The 20,081-nt window shown below is 32.0% G+C and overlaps 1 protein-coding gene across 1 annotated transcript in view; it reads right to left on the bottom strand.

Moving 5' to 3' along the window:
* LOC142322052 (SID1 transmembrane family member 2-like) overlaps nt 1-20,081 on the bottom strand; it is a 97,807-nt gene that overhangs the window by 60,657 nt on the left and 17,069 nt on the right. The window contains exons 2-5 of the mRNA XM_075360673.1: nt 13,824-13,960; nt 10,505-10,666; nt 8,816-8,960; nt 408-491 (exon numbers count right to left, since the gene is read on the bottom strand). Coding sequence (XP_075216788.1) covers nt 408-491; nt 8,816-8,960; nt 10,505-10,666; nt 13,824-13,960 — 528 coding nt within the window. The remainder of the gene's footprint in view (nt 1-407; nt 492-8,815; nt 8,961-10,504; nt 10,667-13,823; nt 13,961-20,081) is intronic.

The following is a 20,081-nucleotide window of genomic DNA, read 5'->3' as shown; positions in this document are numbered from 1 at the left end:
GTCATTCCTGCTTTAAACAATCACTTGAATGAATATCAAATTTAAACAAATAGATAAATTTATTTTAATTAGTTTATATAAACCTACAATTTAAGTCTAATTTCATCTCAATTAACCATTTAACTGAACCACTCACAAGTTTTTCAGTTTATTTGTTGCACTATACAATTATGTTTAAAAACATAACAAGTACATTTATCAAATATAAAATGCAATGTAGAAAAATAATTGCCTAAATAATGATAATAAATTAGAATATTTCTGTTAACTTTATTATAGAACACTATAAATAAGATAAAGTTATAAATTTTACTTAAGACTATTATGAAAACTAAAGAAATAAAAACAACAGTATTGCTAATATATTTTAAACATTATGCTTAAAAGTTTTGTAGGTATGGACTTACAGTAAGCAGCATGCCTCCTTTAGTAGTTACAGTTTCCCAGTAACCTTTATACTTTAAATCATCTTCTTGGTCATAAACTGGACACTAAAACATAGAAAAACATCATAGATTTATAATAAATTTCAGAAACATGGTTCCCGCTGATAATTTTTTTAATAGAATAAAAAAATAATTAAAAATTTTATATCCACCTTGCCAGCAAAAAAGATGTGTTTCCTCGAGATCTTTCAGTTTATTTCAAACTATCATCAGGAGATAAAAATAATATAATAAGTAAAAAATTGAAATAATTATACAGTCATGACTGTTTGAATGCCAAAAGCATACTGAAGACTATATTATGAATTCTGATGGAATAAAATAGTATTAAAGGAAACCATGTTATCAAAAATGATATTTTAGTTGTTCATGATTATTATCTCTTTATATTTGTATTTAAGATGCATTTCAAAAATTTATCTTCTTTAAATTTTTTTTTTCATTAATTAAATAATTATGGTTACTATATATGTGAAATTTGTCTAAATTATGTGTACTAAAATGATTATAGGAAATATCTAAAATTTTTATAAAATAATTTTGATTGTATGTATAACCATTATCTAAGTTGTGTTTAGCAAAATTAGAAATTTCAGGTTTATTGTTTTTAATGCTATCAATGTGTTCATTTGCGCTATGGAAAATTTACAGTCGGTCATACCAATATAAATCATATCACAATCTTTACAATTCAGACTATATACATCTTGATTATTAGACTTAGAATTGTTATTAATTAATGTTTTATTATGATTATTATTAATATATTTAATTAATTTATTATTTGTAGTATACGCCAGTGTTAGGTTAATTTTTTTGTAAAATTTTAGTCTTTTTTGACTAAATGGCGTGTATTCGTTTTTTACATGTATTTTTTCATTCTTTTTCTGGTAATAATTTTATATTGTGTACCATATTAATTTTATTATTTATTATAATATATAATATATTTATTGTATTAGTATTATATCCATTTGTATGGACAATATTTTTAATAATTTCAATTTCTTTATTTAGAGAAACTGTCATATTTTAAATAATGAATTGTAGTTAATTATTGTATCGTTTGAAGGATGTTTATGAAATATTTCTAATTTTATTTTATATTTTTATGTAAAAATTATTATTGTACATTTTTATGTCTAACAAATTTAAACAATTGTTTTTTTTATAGAAGTATCTTTTAAAAATTGCAGGTATTTTCCTGCATCTGCAATTATTTCAGGAATATACCTGCAATTTTTAGAACATACTTCTATAAAAAAATCTTAACCCAACATGACATTATTTTATACATATTTTATGTTGATGATACCATTATTGTATATGAAAATGATTAAAATGAATCTGATACATTAAATAAATTTAATAAAATTACCACCGAAAGGTATTATTATTACTTCAGAGGATGATATGAATGAATGTAAATGAAGTGTAGTCTTGTACAGTTTCAGGTCCATCATTCCTGAGACTCGTACCATAACCATTCCATGATCTAATATTCAAAATCCATATAAAAGTAACTGCCTTCACCAGGATTTGAACTTTAGAACTCTTGATTTTGAAATCAGCTGATTTGCAATGATGAGTTTACCACTAGACCAGCCCAGTGGGCTATTTATTTAGATTAACTATTCATTTATTTAGATTATCAATTTAGATTAACTAAATTTATTTAAATGCCTTATTTAGAACCCACAATATGGTCTTTGAAGTTCACTGATCCATCTTCTGTTGTGTTAAATTTTTATTATGCTAAAACATCAGGTAAGCACTACTGTTTTTATGAAAATATTACCACTGTCTCTCATGACAAGAACAGAACTAATTTATAAAGATATAGGAGATAAAACATCATAATTGTTCAGCAATGATCTTTTCTATATTATTTTGAAAAATGAGATTTGCCTGAAAAAACATCAGTAAGAATTACAGAAAATTATACATAAAATTTACAAATTTTTAATCTATTTTCTTGGAAGTAGAATTTCAATATTCCAAAATTATATTAAAAGAATACAATTAAATATTATTGTTAAGATAATTTAGAATGGTTCATCAGTAATTAAATTTTTGAAAAGGTTTTTTACCAACAATTTGATATAGTGGCCATTTTAAGGAAAAAACTATTTCAGTTCTCAACAGACAGACAATTTTTGTCTGTCTCTATTATCCTACATCTTTTAACAAAAACATAGTTTCATAATATTAATTAATAAAGAATGCAAAGAGGGTCTTTTATGTGCAATTTTTGTAATTTATACTGGTTTTCTTCAAATAAATTACTACTTAGTTACATCATTATAACTCAATTTTTTCCATCAACTGGTTCGTAAGATCCTCTCAAAGACAAGTTTTTTCTTTCATGAGAACTATGGTCCACTGTACATATAAATAGCTATTATAGTCAGTTATACTTGTCAGCAAAATTTGAAGAATATACTTTCTAGTAATAACAAATCATAAAAATAATTATTTTATAATTAATAATATTATTAAAAAAACAAAAAAAACAATCATTTAAGAATAAAGATTTTAATAAAAAATAAATGACTAGGCTGAAAACAAAACCACTTTTTTTCAATTCCAAGGAGCATATTAAAACAAACTGAAACAATTTGTCATTTGAAAAGTTAATATTTAATGTTATTAACAATCCTCGAAATGTTGGAGATTTTTTTATGGTAAAAAAGCTTTTTTTACTGTGATAAATTGTACCTCACTTGAAAAATCACAAAAATGTAGTTATCTTAATATAAATTTTATGTAGTTATTTTAATTATCAGTAAATTATGAAGTACTATACATTATACTCTTAAAAAGCGAAAAAAAACAAAAAAAAAACTATAAACTATACTCTTAATCATGCATTTATGTTGATTTAAGATTGTGAATATCATCAATTTTAGGCTAAAACTACTTGTTTTTATAATAGAATTACCTTACAAATAAATAACAAGTCACTTACAAAAATAATAATCATAAAAAAAAGGTTTGCACAGAAAGATATTTTGAGAAAATAAAGCATACAAATAAATATTCATGTGAGTATTAATAGAACTCTACTGTAAGGGTCAGAAGATAATTAAAAAGGCAACAGAAATAATATATTAATAATATGAAAAAATAATACATTGGGGAAAATTATCTGATGTGATGGAGAAGAAAAAGGGATGAGATTTCAAACTGTACTAAAATTGAAATTTGATTTAGAGAATTAAGAAAGAATAAGATTAAAGTTGCAAATAATATATATACTATCAAATACGAGGTGCTACCCAAAAGTTCTGGGAATTTGAATTTAGCGCGTGAACCATTGCTGGTACGACCTGCTGCCGCTAGATGTGGCTAACAGTACTCTGTGAATCGCTGTTGGAAAACTGTGAATCAGTTTTCCAACAGCTGTGATGGTCAGAGGCTGCATTGTTGACTTTTGTGCGGTTGTGTTTTACTGCTTCAGCAAAGTTCTAAATGGCAGATTTTAAAGAGCAAAGAACCTGCATCAAATTTTGCTGCATGCATAAAAAAACTAGTGCAGAAACATATCGCATGCTTGTGGAAGCATTTGGTGACAACACTATGAGTAAAAGTAAAACATTTTTATGGTACAAATGATTCAAAGATGGACAAACGACAGTCGATGATGATGAGCGTTCAGGAAGACCATCAACAAGTGCAACACTGGAAAACATCATGAAAGTGCGAGAGGCTATTGATGCAGATAGTAGACAAACAATCCATGATGTTTGTGCAATTGTACAAATGTCATATGGGTCCGTGCAACGCATCTTGTAGGACAATTTGAACATGGGACACATTGCTGCAAAATTCATACCGAGACTGTTGAACAGAGACCAGAAACAAAATCGCGTAGCTGTCTGTAGTGAATTGAAAAACTCAGCAAGAGATGACCCTAACTTCATCTCCAAAATCAAACCGGTAATGAGACATGGGTGTACGGGTATGACCCTGAAACTAAGTAAAGTCGTCGCAGTGGAAATCGCCAAGTTCACCGCGGCCAAAAAAAGCACGCCAAGTTTGCAGCAATGTGAAGCCCATGATGATTGTTTTTTCAGCATCAAAGGCATTATCCATAAGGAATTTATTCCTCTTGGTCAAACTGTCAATGGGATGTACTATTGTGAATTTTGAAGGGGTTACGTGAAAGCATTAGGCGCAAACGTTCAGATCTGTGGGGTAACAACAGCTGTGTTCTGCACCATAACAACACGCCCGCACACACATCGCTAGCCATTCGGAATTTCTTGGCTTCCAAAAAGACGGTAGTGATTCCCCACCCACCCTATTCGCCTGACCTTGCCCTGTGCGACTTTTTTCTCTTTCCGAAAATAAAATTAATTGAAAGGCTGTCGTTTTAACACAATTGCGGAGATTCAGGAAAAAACGCAGAACGTGCTTCGAACACTTACACCTGCAGACTTCCAGGGATGCATGGAATCATGGGGGAAAATGCTGGGATCACTGTATCAATACCCAAAGGGATTACTTTGAAGGAGACAGTGGAAATTATAAGTTATGGTAAGCTATTTTATTTTTATGGTAAAATTCCCCGAACTTTTGGGTAGCACTTCGTATAATATGTTTATTATAATAATTATAACTATTATTACAAATAATATACATAACTATCATATATACATATATAAAATATTATATCTTTTCAGCCTCCGCAAAGTACAGAATTTTTACAGAAAAGTACAGAACCTTTACTTTTTCATGTTCAAAATGTTTTTGAGCCCAAGCTCATCTTCAGTGATGTTTTTTAATAATTTTTATTTTTTACATTTATACATTAAATTATAGCAGCTTTTTACTTTTATTTTGTAAACATTGTTATTTGATAAAACTTTCTTTTTAGTAAAAAGTTATAATTTAATGTGTAAATGTAAAAAAAAATAATTATTTAAAAAACATCACTGAAGATGGGCTTAGGCCCGAACATGGCCCTGAACATGAAAAAGTAAAGGTAAGAGTATTCTCTAATTCTGTACTTTGTGGAGGCTGAAAAAATATTATATTATATATAGTTATTTAACATACAGAGGAAAAAAAGAAAAATGGACTATAAAAAATGTAATCTAAATAAATTAATATATATACATAATGTGCTGCTGCTTTGCTGAGTATTACAAAATGTAAATTTGAAATAAAAAAAAAAAAAATCAAAATCAAAAATAATTGTTGCAAGACTTTTGTGGATGACAGAAGGGATTTGGTCTTCACTAGGCAGCCCTCCTTCCTTCGCCACTTCTTATGCATCATTTTTGACTCCTGAATGTAATGATGGACCCATGTCTAATCACAAGTGACAATGTGGCTTAAAAAATCATCCCCTTCTTCCAAAAATCGATTGAGAAGTCTCTCACACATCTTCAACCTGACCAGTTTTTGATTTTCGGTCGACAACCTTGGAACCCCTCGAGCACTAATTTTTCTAAAGCCAAGATGATGAGTAATAATGAACTGAGCACTCCAATAGCTGATACCCACTTCTGACATGATTTCTTCAACAATGAACTGGCGATCACCTTCAATAAGCTCTCAAACGCCACAGATATTGTCAGCTGTGATACATTAAGTTGGGCGTCGATAATGACTTTCGTTTTCTACACTTTCTCGCCTGCACTTAAATTGTGTGGCCCATGTACACACTCAGTTCTGGGACAGTGTAGTGTTCCCAAACTGTACTTTTAAATAAGTTGAAATTTCTGCAGGTTTAACGTCTTCATTAGGTAAAAACTTTATTGTTATACGTTGTGCAACAGACGATGGAACCTTTTGTTCACTCATGGCTGTACTAATGACAGAACAAAGCAGAGGAGCTAACCAAGCTGGTTCCCCCTCTTTAACACACTGAACATTAACCCCCCCCCCACCACTCCACCATCCAGCTCAGAACTGTTTGTTGTATAGAATAGCAAAATTACAGTTTAAATTTGACTTACCCTCGTATGTCTTAGCAATAAATGTCAACTAGTATTGCTCAATAGAATCTCTCACATTAATAGCTCAATGTTCCGAAATATTTACTGGATTCAAACACAATTTTGAAATGAATGTTAATTTCAGAATGAATGCACAAAATTATTTTATGAAGATAATACTTAAAAAGCAAATATCATTCTTGTTAACTGAGAACATCTATTACTACTTTCTAACAATGTATAAAAACTGATGTATGAGGTCAATTGATGAATAACCATGACAAAATTGTCATAGAAATTAAAAAATAATATTGAGGAAAGGTTGTGTGTGAAATTAACCTTGAATGTCAGGATGACGATCTATCAATACCCACAATTAGTGCTAGAACTGTCACAGTACCGATCTATCGGTACTCTATTCAGTCTTGTTTAATTTATTAAAATCGTAGCAAGATTGTGTTGGAGTGTTGCGTATTGGTTCTACACGTTTCATTCTACATGTATATCAATAATATTTGGTTTAGATGGCTGTTACAATCACCGATATTGAAAGTCACATTACCGTTCGTTTCCGAAAGTCATGTTCTTCTGTATTGCACATAACCTAATACTTGTTTGCTCACTTATTTTGTAATATATAACCTTAGTTTTGTTTAGTAATTGTTATCACATTCTTTTTGTTTAATTTTAGGGTTTGGTTTTTGTTTTTTATTGCTCATTTTTGTGTATTTTTTAAAAATAGAGCTAACACTGGACCCAAGTGGAACACTTACCGATGACGATTTTCTTAAATCATCAAAAATCATGGTTTAAGAAAATTGCCAGAAAAGGAGTCAAGATGTTGTATATATACTTCTGAAGGAAGAAAATGAAGATCAGGAACTGTTTGTACAAGGTGTTGGAGGGGGTTGCAAGGAGATTGCTTTCACAAACATAAATGCTAAACAGTGCAGTAAACCAGGACAAAAATTAACATCTATTCTCCAATTTCTATTTACCATAACGTAGTAAACAAGAATTCAAATTTTGTACTTCTTATATGATTTTATATAATAATTTATGTAGATTTTATGGCCAGTGGTGAGTTTTCTTCAAATTAAGTATGGTATTAGGAATATGGAAACAAAAATAAACTTTTAATATTTTTTTTGCTTCAAAAATGTAATTTTTGAAATATGAACATTTTAGTGAAAAATATGGCATTTTCTAAATATCATATTATACATAAATTTCTGGGTAAGTGGTATTTTTTTTAATTTATAAATTGAAAACAGCATGATATACAATGGCTTTAATAACACTTCTGCATGCCAAGATAAAACTGCCTGACAGTTTTAACAGAACCCATTCCAAAATGGCTGACAGTGAAAGGGTTAAAGGGACAGTGACAGTTAAAAAAAATGTGGATATGATGATGGTTTCCAAGAAAAAATGTTTTGTGACTGACTCAACTTCTTTGGTGATTTAAAGATTTTTAAAATTTTTAAAGTATAGTGACATACAGTTAAGGGTCATTCCTACTTGCTCAAGAATTGAAGGGAAAAAACATGAAATGGCAACCCCTCCCTTGAGGAAAGGAAAAACAATTATCAGACAATCATAACTATTAATTTTTGGAATTCAAAGGATATTATTTATCAGGATTTTCTTATCGCTAAAAATAATAATGCACAGCATCATTCAACTCTGTTGAATAGTAGAAGATTTTGTTTCATTCTTCCAAGACAAGCTCACACTTATGTTGCTGTTTTAACATGTTATGTTCTGCCTTATCTACCATTCACTCCTTCCTAGTTCTGTCTAATTATCACTTATTTAGCTACTGAAGGAATTTTTAAGAGGTAAGAAGTTTAAAAGTAACATACAGAATTTGAGAAGAGGCCAAAGAACTTCTTCAAGATCAGAATAAGAAATTTTATTCTAATAGAATGTTCAATTCTCAATTGCAAGGTAAAAAACACTGTCCATTAATCAAGGCATTATTAATCTGATTACTGATCAAGTAAAAAGAAAAATCATTATAACTAAAAAAAACTTGTAAAAGTTTAAAAATATGTTTTTGTTCTTTATCTTTCTTATTTATTATTCAACACTTTTATAACATTTTTATTACTTATAAGTTTTTATAAAATCTTATTATGTGAATCTCTTTTAATTGCTATAATGATTTTTTTTTATTAAAGTTATTGATTTTTCTATACACTGACTATAACTTGATATTAATTACTATAATTGGATTAGTCACTTATAAAAAATGATTTTCTTTAAATAAATTAATAAAAAAAGTCCTATATGCTATTAAAAATTTTTTTTTTAAATCTGAAATCTGAAAGCGTTAGGAAAAACATAAGCAGTTAACTAAAAAGATATGTGCCTCTTTTCTTTTCAAAAAAAAATAAAAAATAAAAAAGTAACTCTACATACGCTAAAGTTCTGCACAGATAGACTCATGCAGATATTGCTGTTAGAATCAAGTCGTAACAATGCAGAACTAACATCAGGTGGAAAAGTAAAACCGAAGAACTGTGACTCAGAAGGTAAAACACTTACAGTCATTGGTTGGTCTAATCTATAAAAAAAATCCCACTATAAATTAAAAATACATAAAGAAAAATTGATCAATAAAAATCTTTTAATAACAGTACTATAGCTCAGAAACATTGGTAGTAGAGCAGTTGATGATAGCGACTAATATGACCATTGATCTCATGTTTAATAAAGCTACACAAACAATCATTTCTTACTGATCCTGGTAAATGCATACATCAGAAACATCACAAAATGTAAACAAAATATTATACATATGAGAAACAGGTAATTCATTCAATAAAATGTTTTTATAATAATATAAAAAAAAGATAAAAAACCTCCATTTTACTTGAAAATATACCTATATAAAATAATCATAATATATGCTTATAATATACACAAAAAGTACAGAACTGAAATAAACAGCTGCAGATTAAAAAGAAAAGAAAATTAACTGTATTTCATTTTAAATGTGCTGTTGAGTTGAGATATATTTAAAAAATAATGATCTATAATATTATTTTTAATTTTATATGCTGTAAATTTAATTAATATGGGTAAGACATTGGGAACTTTTCAGAGAAAATAAGAATTTTTCTATAGTTTATAATATATATATATATATATATATATACATATATGTTTATTTTAGCTTTATCAAAGTTTGTTGAAATTAATATAAAAAAAAACAAATTTCTTCACTGAAAAATACACACTAGCGTAAATTTGTTATTGTTAAAACTATTATCAAACAAATACAATTATGTTATCTAATCTGTTTTAATAATTTATCTGAATTGTAGTAATTGTACTGACTATAATTATAATCTCTGGCTAATAATAATTATAATTGTACTATAAACATCAGTAAAAGTAACTAATTTTACAATTAGTAAATTTGCTGCTATTTTGCCTATAGCCATAACGTGACAGACTGTTATGAAAAATATTTATTAAGTTTAATGTTGTTAGCCAGGAAAACAAATCCTGGGAAACAAGAACAAAAAACAACGACATAAGTATTTAATTTACAGAATTAACCTATCATAGGAATGAATGGCAAAAATCAAGTTTTCTTAAAATAACTGAAACATAGAAAGAATACAAATGATGGTTGGAATAAAATATTAGCAAATGTAAAAAAAGTAAATATTTTTGTTCAAATTATTTTTTACAGGTTAAAATTATATTGAATTATATATCAGAAAATAGGACATAGAAATTAAGAGGGGGAAAAATTTAAATGCAAATTTACAAAACTGAAGTTTTATGCTATTAATAATAATAAATCTTTGATTTACATTATTGAAACATATCAATGCCATTTGTGACTCCATACATTAACTTCAATTCAATTAAAGACCTAAAACATTACTAACAATATAAGTTAAACTTTTTTAATCATGACAATAAATAAATATTCTTAAACATAAATAAGTTTTAATCAATAAAGTGGTTTTTATCAATAAAGATAACAATGGTAAAAAACTGTGTAAATGAGGACATTGTAGATAATTAAAACAAGAAAAAATCAAACAACACAAATCATATTTCAGATAAAAAATGTAAACAGGAGATAATTACTCTATATTAAATACTGTAACGTCCACAGAAACTGAAAAAATCAAACTTTCTGGTGATGAACATGATACCATTATGTAGATGGGTTGTTCTTTTCTAATTTCCATACTGTTGCCATGGAATGCAGGGCATAAAGTACGAGCTGTCCTTGGGTATTCTTGAATTCTGAAAAAAAAAAAATAAATTTCATAAATTTCCTTTTTAAAAATCTTCTATCTGGCAATAACTTATTATCACAAAACATAACATGAAAGAGATTCAAAATCCCATAAGTGTGATTAAAAATGAATGTACAATGTTCTAATCTATCTATCTGACAAATAATATAATTCATAAAAATATTGTACAGATTAAAAATATTAATTTTTTTTTGCTCCCTTCCATTAAGTATTTTAATTATACTGTTCTGTCACTCAAAGACTGCATGCTGAATCGATAAGTTAATAGTAATTAATAAAAAGATCTCATGACCATATCCTGTTATTTCATCACAAAACCTCATGAAGTATAGAAGTTTCTTATTTTTTCAAAGCAATCAGTAAATGTTAAATTAAATTTAAAGAAAAATTTTAAAAGACTGCAAGCAATATTGTAAACTATGAAATATGGTAAGGATTATACTTTTTTATGAGGCAGAATAATTTAAAATAATAATGAAAAAATAAACCGAACTCGAATTATCATTGTAGAGGTTTTGTATAAATTGAATAATTTGAGAAGTAGCATCTTGAAGTATAAGATTTAAAAAAGTATTTACTTTTTAAAAAAAAGTATTAAAACCCAATAGGTAAAAACATCTATAAAATAAGCTTAAACAATTCCAACAAAAATCTGACCCAAAGTAAAATTAAATTTTATAAGCATATTACTAAGAATAGCACAGCTTGAAGTAACATAATAGTCTATAAATCTAAAACATGAAAAACAGCAATAAAACTTTTCACTTTTAATTATGTATAAAATAGTTTTGAGGTACACATTCATTGAGAAGTAATATTATAATAAACATCACCATAATTTAATAAACTATTAATAATAATAATTTAATCTACTATGCATAAACTGTGTACAGTTTAGACTGTGTACAAATATTCAGCTGTTTGCTGAAAATTTCTTTTACACCTTTTAATATATATATTTTTTTTAACATTATTTACATCATCTATAGATATATAGCTTTATTTATATATATAGAGCTGAACTAATTAATGGCGCTGAATAATTCAAACTGGGATATCTCTAAGTGTTTATAAGAGATAAATTTACATAATTTTATACTGTACTAAGAAAATTTAAATCAGCAATTTGCTAAATATTTATCTCAATATTCAGTTCCTATGAAAAGTGAACTACAAAATTTGAACATATGTAATCTTCCTATACTCCTCCACATATAATTACTGTATCTCAAAATTAAATAAAGATCTCGCTCACATTAAACTGATTAAAAAATGTATTACAAGATTATGATATAAAACAGTTTATATTAGAAAACAATAAAAAAACAATAAAAAATACTGGCAGGTTTGATGCTATTTAATATCTGTTTACAAACAGCAACGAATTTCAAATAAAATAAGAATAATTTTTACATTTTTTCCCTGCAAGTTTCAAGGTAAGCCCCTTTCATCACACGGCACAATACCAACTGATAAGAGAGTTTGTCCCGTACTTTAACCAGCATGTCTGGAGTAATGGAAGTGACAGCTGCTTCAATACTGTGCCTCAAATCAGATAGATCAATAAGTAGCGGAGACACATACATAAGATCCTTCATAAAATCCCAAAGAAAAAATCACATGGCATCAGACTGTACAACCTTGGATGCCAACCGCAAACAAGCTCTGTCATCAGTTCCATGCTAAGCAATGTGCCAATCATATACTGAGTTATGCCACTGAGGAGATGCACCATCTTGTTGCCAAATAAAACTTTTTGGTCTACTTGAGGAAAGAGCCACATAAACAGGACATCCAAATAAGCAACTCTTGTTACACTTGCTTTCAGAAAAAAAGAACAGCCCAAAAACCTGCAATTGAGATATCTCACGAAAACTGCTTAATTTTGGTAACTCCCTTCCACATTATAAGAGTTCATGGAGATTTTTTGATCCCAGATACAGACATTATGTGTATTAATTTTACTGCTAAGATAAAATGTTGACTCATGACTGAACACAAAACGATCAAGAAAGTTGTCATCTTCATACTGCAATATTTTGATTGCATAGTTGACACACACAGCATGTTCGGTAGCCTTCAAAGCCTATAACACATATAAATTGTATGGATGCATAAATATATGCATTTCCTTAAAACATTCCACACTGTCATCACTGGCATTGCTAGTTCATGGCTGGCCTCTCTTAACAGTTTTTTAGGAGTACACAGGAAAACACTTTCTTCAGACTCTTTCGGCTGTCCTTTATTATTCTTCCCTTTATACTGACATTCAGTTATTTCATACTGATGATGCAATCAACAAATGTTATGTCTGTTGGAGAATCACAATTAAACGTTCTATAGAACACATATTGAATTGTAACTACAGATTTACATTTAGCAAACTGCAAAACACAGAAGGGCTTCTGTTCAGGAGTCACTATCTTTGCTTGTGGTTCTCTCAAGCAGAAAAATTGAGAATCAATCTATGGTGGCCATATAACAAAAAATATCCTTTTTTCATCATTTATGTTGCTTTTGTTATTAATGTTGCATCACTTCAGGTTTAATTGATTTAACAAAATAATAACATTAAATTTTTTAATGAAATAAATCATTATTTTTTTCATTTTTTTTAAATTAAATTTACTAACTCATGTAATTAAAATAATACTTTTGAAAAAATAGTTTTACTAATTTAAGAAATTAATAAATTCAAAAAATGTGAATAATGTAAACATTTATTTACTAATGGTTCTTAAATGATTCCATTTATATTAAATTTTTATTTTGCATATACGATAACTGGATCATAAACACATAATCTTAAAATATAGTCATGAAAGCTGTCATATATTCATTTACTGTCATCTTACATATTGGAGAATTAAAAAACTTAAATTATAATAGCATTATATTTTTGTTTATATAATGTTTTTTTAACTTAAAATTTTTGTTAAAATGTTTAACAAGTTTTTCCTTTAGTAAAGAAAATTCTTGATTCACTAACCAAAGTGGTGACATAATAAACAAAAGATTAAAATAAAAATATTAAATGAGAACATTTTGGAAAATGAAACAGAATCACGATTATAAAATTATGAATATAATTCCTCTTATTAAAATTATGTTATCTATTTTTAGATAATAAAAATACTCACGGAGAATCTTCTGATCCAACAATATATGGTATTTGCCATGAAGAGACAGATTTTGGTTGTTGTACCACTACAAGAACAGGATATGTTTGATTGGCCTCAAAACTTTCTGTTGTAATTCTTGCAGGTAATAATGAAGTCTAAAAAAAAATCAGAATAAGATACAAATGTTTTAAAAAAGATAAATTAGGCTTGAAATTTATAGAAAAACAAAATCAGTATCGTTGATTCTCTTTAGGTATATTAAAAAAAAAAAAAAAAAAAAAAAAAAAAAAAAAAAAAAAAAAAAAAACTATGTATGATAAAATTTTCAGTTTGTAGATATAATTCACCACATAAAGCTCAAATTCTGTGCATGGGAATACGGTATGCAAATCATGTTTTATTTGAAAAATGCTATGTCTGACTACATTTGAGTTTTGGATTTTGGAGGTGAAATTCTGCTACAACTCTACTGAGGATCAAATTAAAAGATAAAGAAACTGGTTACTATTAGTTCGGCAGGTGGCTGGAAGTAAATAAATTGACACTTATCTGGTTGTATCATGTAAATCCAGTTAGAAATTATAATTAGATAGTGCATATAAAAATATTTTTATTCAGTTAATGCAAATATTTAGTCAGTCAATGTGTACATAATATTTACAAAGTAAACATTACACTGATCAACAATGATTTTGTTAAATGAAAAAAAAATATTCTTATAATATTTTTCATGCTGATTTCAAATATTAAATCAGAATTCTTCTATCAGGCGTAGCTGTTTTGTAGCTACCATTCTTATTTTCAGGCAGTATCATGCATGAACTCCATAAGCATACCATTTTGTGAACATATTTATTAAACTATTTATCAACTAAATAGTTTTTGTTTATTTATTACAGTCCCTTAATTGTTGTCACATTGATTTGTTAGACATTAGTCATCGTGTTTATTATTTACAGACTAATTAAAATGAACAAGAACTATATCTATTAATAAGAACTATATCACTCTATCTATTTTATCTTACTCTAAAGATACCATCCAGTCATTAGTTATTTCTGTCGTTATTATATTTACTTATAAACTGTCATGCAGAATAGAGAACTATTTTTAATTCTCATTTGAATACAAATTTTCAAATTCATTAGAATTTTAGAATTTACGAATTTCATACATGAGTTCTCATGTATGTAACATTCAGTTTTATAGCTGGCTTTCGTATTTGCAGGTATTTGTTGTTCAGTACAGTGAGTGTATGTTTATTAAATTAGTTATGTTTTTAAAGTATTCTTTTTAAACAATATTAGTGTAATGTATTAGCAATGCCTCGTAGTTGCATTAATCATCCAAATAATTTCTGCTACACCTGTGCTGAGGTATCATTGAAGTCCCAGAAAAGAAATATAATGCTACTGATAAAAGTCGTATGAACTGTACTTTGGATGTAAATTATGTGATCAGGACAAATCTTGGGCTCCTTATATTTGCTGTGTTTCTTGTGTAACATTGTTGGTTGGTTGGCTAAATGGATCTCATCACATGTCATTTGCAATTCCAATGTTTTGTAGAGAATCGTGGTTAACCTGTAACCTGTAGTTAACCTGTAGGTTATAACAGGTTAACCTGTTAACCTGTTTTGTAACCTTTCGTGATACACAGTCAAAATTTGAACTTTTCTTCTCTCAGTATGAAATCTTAGTATACTGTAATGATGTAAACTCTTTACTGGAATCTTTAGGACATATGCACCATCCAGACAAATGGCGACATTTTATTGACTCATGAAAGCTATTCTATCTCACATTAGAAATAAATACGATTAGCATATGTTGTTCACATAAAGACTTATGAAAATATGAAACCTGTATTGAGCAGGATTCAGTATGAGAAATAATTGAGGAGATCTGAAAGCAATAGTGCTATTACTTGAACTGCAACATGGATACTAAGCTCTGTTACTTTTTGTGCAAGTGGGACAGCAGGGATAGGAAACACCATTACATAAGAGAGCAGTGGTCAAAGAGAGTTACTGACTGTAGGAGAGAAGCATGCTGTTTAATCAGGAATTAGTAAAACCAGAAAAAGTTTATCTTCTGTCACTACATATTAAGCTAAGTTTATTCAAAAATTTTGTTAAAGCAATGGATCATAATGGTGCAGGTTTCAGTTTGTAAAATACAAATTCTCTAATTTAGGCATGCTAACATAAAAGAAGATATATTTGTTGGATCACAAATATGAAAACTAATGAGTGATCCGGTGTTTGAAGAATGTTTGAATGACTTGAAGGTTGCTGCATGGAAATTATTTCAAAATGTAGTAAACAGTTGTTTACTACAAGGAAGTTGTTGTACTTCCAAAGATGGACCCAAGGAAGTTTCCTTGGAAAGGAAACTTCCTTGGGTCCATTCTTCTGTGGATGCAGTGGTTCAGCGGGCTTGCCATCTTTCCAACACGAGGTCATATACTTCCCTCCAGTCAGCATCCACATAGGACTCGCACTGCATCATAGCGTGCAACTCAATGGGGGAAGAGCCTGCTAATAAAAAAGCAACATCAGGTGAAACATTTCAGTACGCACAGCATACGCACAGGGCCATATGCCGTTGCACGTGCTCCAGTGTGCAAACATTTCTTGCAGCGCATAAAGTCTTGTGCCACACCGAGACACCAAACAGTATGATGGAAGAGATCTCATGAGAATAAATCGTGCGCTTGGAGGATTTGGGTCCTTTCCAAGAAGCCTGCTCAATGTCATGACTATTTTATCAGCCGTTTTTGCCACATGGTTGACATGCACTGTAAAGGAACACCTTCGGTCCAATCAGAAGCCTAGATATATTTGGCTTCATTATTGGGAACGATTAACTTCAAATTGGATAAGCTTCAGTCATCTCCTCCAGCAAGAATCACTGCTTTTGATTTCTGTGATGCCAGACATAGATTGTGTCGATTGTTGACACAATATCGAATATAGTCTCGGGATATCATGTAATTCATGACCCCGAGGATCGGAATTGGCACTGCCTCCGTTACGACCCTCACTATACTTCAGCCGGGATTCCGTCGGGTCCGGGAGACTTCATTCCTCTAGCCACAGCAAGGAACTCGTGCTGCTCGAAACGTGGTATATCGTCAGCTACGATTTCAACCCGAGGGGGGTCAGCAGCTCTCGAAACAGGTTCTCGACTAACTCATGATCTGAGCAGGAGTGAGTGTGGGGAGACGACGTCCAACATGACCCATAACGATTTTGAAGCCGTCACCCCACACGTCTTGGTCTATATTCTTACTGAGAGACTTTCATGCATCGCGTTTGGCTCTCTTAATCGCCGCCTTGTAACGATGGCGGCTGGTTAGATACTCGTATCGAGCAAGATCAGCACTCAGAATGTTGCGCCTGATGGCCCTCTGTACGCCCGACGCAAAGATTGACACCTACCTCTCAGTAGACTCAGGTGAGAGAATCATCAGTATGCGCCTTGTCTAGTGCTTTCAGATATTCTGATGACGCCAGCTCTCGCACTCCTCAATAACCACATCTACGAGACCGCGAGGAGATGATACACAGACTCACCCAGAGGGTGCGGGACTAGTCGCAACAGACTCACCCAGTCTGAGACAGCCAACCTTGGAAACACACCTATGCAGCCTTCTCTGCCGCACACAAACTCCGTTAGAATGAGCTGATGGTCACTCAGACTTTCGATGCTCAAGACCCGCCAGTAAACAGATCCAGCGTGAGGAGAGCTCACCGAAGTTAATTCAATGCGTAAACACGAGCCACCCTTGTGGAAGATGGGCTCGTCATTGTTCACACATACTAAATCCAACGCGCTGACCCCGTCACTTAAGAGATCGCCAAGCCACGCACCGAGTTTACCAGCGGAACACCCGCCATAGGAAAGCCAATACACGTGTCCACCTTGCCGTCAGAAAGCTACCTAATTGCCCGTAACTGACCCCTTATCTGTCACTGAGATGGCTATCAGATCAAGATCAAACTGGAGGCCCATCTGCCAGCAACTGTCCATCGCCTAGGAATACCGGTTGGCACTGAGTTGAAGGATCTTCATTCCCTCCACAAGCGCCGTTCAAGGTTCTTTGGCCATCCGCTCCACAGAATACGCAGGAAGATCTCTCTCAGTGCACTGCTGCCTCCGGAGCCCCGGTTTGCCGCAATAATAGCATAAGCCTGCGCGGTCGGTGCCGGTGCAGCCCGTCGCAAGTCGGTGGCCGACCTCCCAGTAATGATAGCACCTAGTTTCGAGATCGCGGATGACGGCGCGACACAGCACCCACCCGGTTCATATACTCTTCTCGGTCAGGATCTTGGCAGTCCGGTGTGACATTATGTCTGTGGCCTTCTGTGTGGACCCAAATGAAGGACGAATCGAGGTCAGCCTGAATTTCTCGCTTTCGCCAGCAACTCCTTCTTTGACTGTTCGTCGGTGGTGTCGTCAATGTCGATAATATGAACCACCGTATGCCGATCCGCCTTTGACCTGAGACTGACTGGCAGATCACCAGTCCTGGATTGCAACATCGTTTTGAAAGATTCAGCGGCGCCTTGGCGTTTTTCGTTCTTATTCGGAGTTCCTCGCTATTACCCTTGCGGGGCGATAGAACATCAGCTACCTCATCGACGGTCACCTTACGTTTCATAGTGCGCAGAAGATCGGCGTACGACCTCCCGGCCGACCTCACTACCAAAGTTTTGGTATCTTTGTTCCCTTGTCTTGAAAGAGGCAGTAATCTTGCCACCTCCAACCGGTTTCGTACGTTTCAACAGGTTAACCCAGATGGGTTTGTCGCAGGTCTTACCGAGGGAGACAAGCAACCCTCTAGCGGAGTCCTCTGTCTTATCAGCGGGAAAATTAAAAACCAAGTTACCAGATTCACGGAGGACCAAGCGGTAGGCCCGCAAAATATCAGACATGACGACGCTATAAAAAACAGTGCCGGAACTATAAAAAACAGTGTGGGATGATCCTCCTACCACGAACCCTTCCTCTCCGAGGATAATAGATTCGTCGACTTTGTCTGTTACCTGTCCTTATTTGGCTTTACCCTCTCGAAATAGGGAGGAGGCAAAACAGGATGTCATGTGGTGTCGGTGAAATGTGACATTACCAGTTCGGGCCGCTAGGTCGACCAAGTGCACAAGCCCATCGGTGCTAACCGGTGCCTCCTTAATAACTTCCATTGCGGACAATAGTGCAGTGAGCCAACGTCGAAGAGCCAGGAGCGTTAATTCTTCATTTGTAACATTAAGCTCAAGATTGACCTCTCTCTCTTTTTCCTGTTTAGCCTCCGGTAACTACCGTTTAGATAATTCTTCAGAGGATGAATGAGGATGATATGTATGAGTGTAAATGAAGTGTAGTCTTGTACATTCTCAGTTCGACTATTCGTGAGATGTGTGGTTAATTGAAACCCAACCACCAAAGAACACCGGTATCCACGATCTAGTATTCAAATCCGTGTAAAAATAACTGGCTTTACTAGGAGTTGAACGCTGTAACTCTCGACTTCCAAATCAGCTGATTTGGGAAGACGCGTTAACCACTAGACCAACCCGGTGGGTTCTAGTACTTAAGCCTGGTAACGACAAAGCGTACCCCTCAAACCACCTCAAACCCCCTCAAACTACTGATGTCGGTTGAACAAAGGAACCGCATCAAGGGATGTCGGTTGAACAAAGCAACCGCATCAAGGAACTCCCACACGGTCTGACAATGCGGCTCTCGCCACATTGACTCGCCACTCGTGAGTGGCCAATTTTCCCCAGGTTTTCAAAAAATAAAGCTAAAAATCTGACAGAAGGAGAGATAGCAATTAGCTCTCCATTGGGGAAGACTTGCGGAATAAAGGGGTCCCGAAGACGAGAAAAGACTACATATTTTGTTTTCACAGGTGAAAATGTGAGGCCAGTAACCTTTGACCAAGCTTCAAGGCGAGATATAGTGTTCTGTAATAGCCTCTCGGCTATGGTAGTTGAACGGGTCGCAATATATACAGAATATAAAATCATCAACAAATAAGGAACATGAAACAGGTGTCTACACATATGTAGTTATACCGTTAATGGCTAGAGAAAATAAGGTAGCACTTAATACACTTAATTGAGGTACTCCATTCTCCAAGTCGGCACTACCCGGCAGAGAATCTCCAACACGAACACGGAAAGTTCGGTCATTCAAGAAACAAGAAACCCCTAATAAAAGCAAGCATATTGCCCCCTGACCCCCCTCCAACCATTCTTTTAGGGTGTCC

Source organism: Lycorma delicatula, chromosome 3 (genome assembly GCF_047948215.1).
Source record: "Lycorma delicatula isolate Av1 chromosome 3, ASM4794821v1, whole genome shotgun sequence".
Taxonomy (NCBI): domain Eukaryota; kingdom Metazoa; phylum Arthropoda; class Insecta; order Hemiptera; family Fulgoridae; genus Lycorma; species Lycorma delicatula.
Note: the sequence above shows the minus strand (reverse complement) of the source record. Positions and strands in the feature narration are given on the sequence as shown.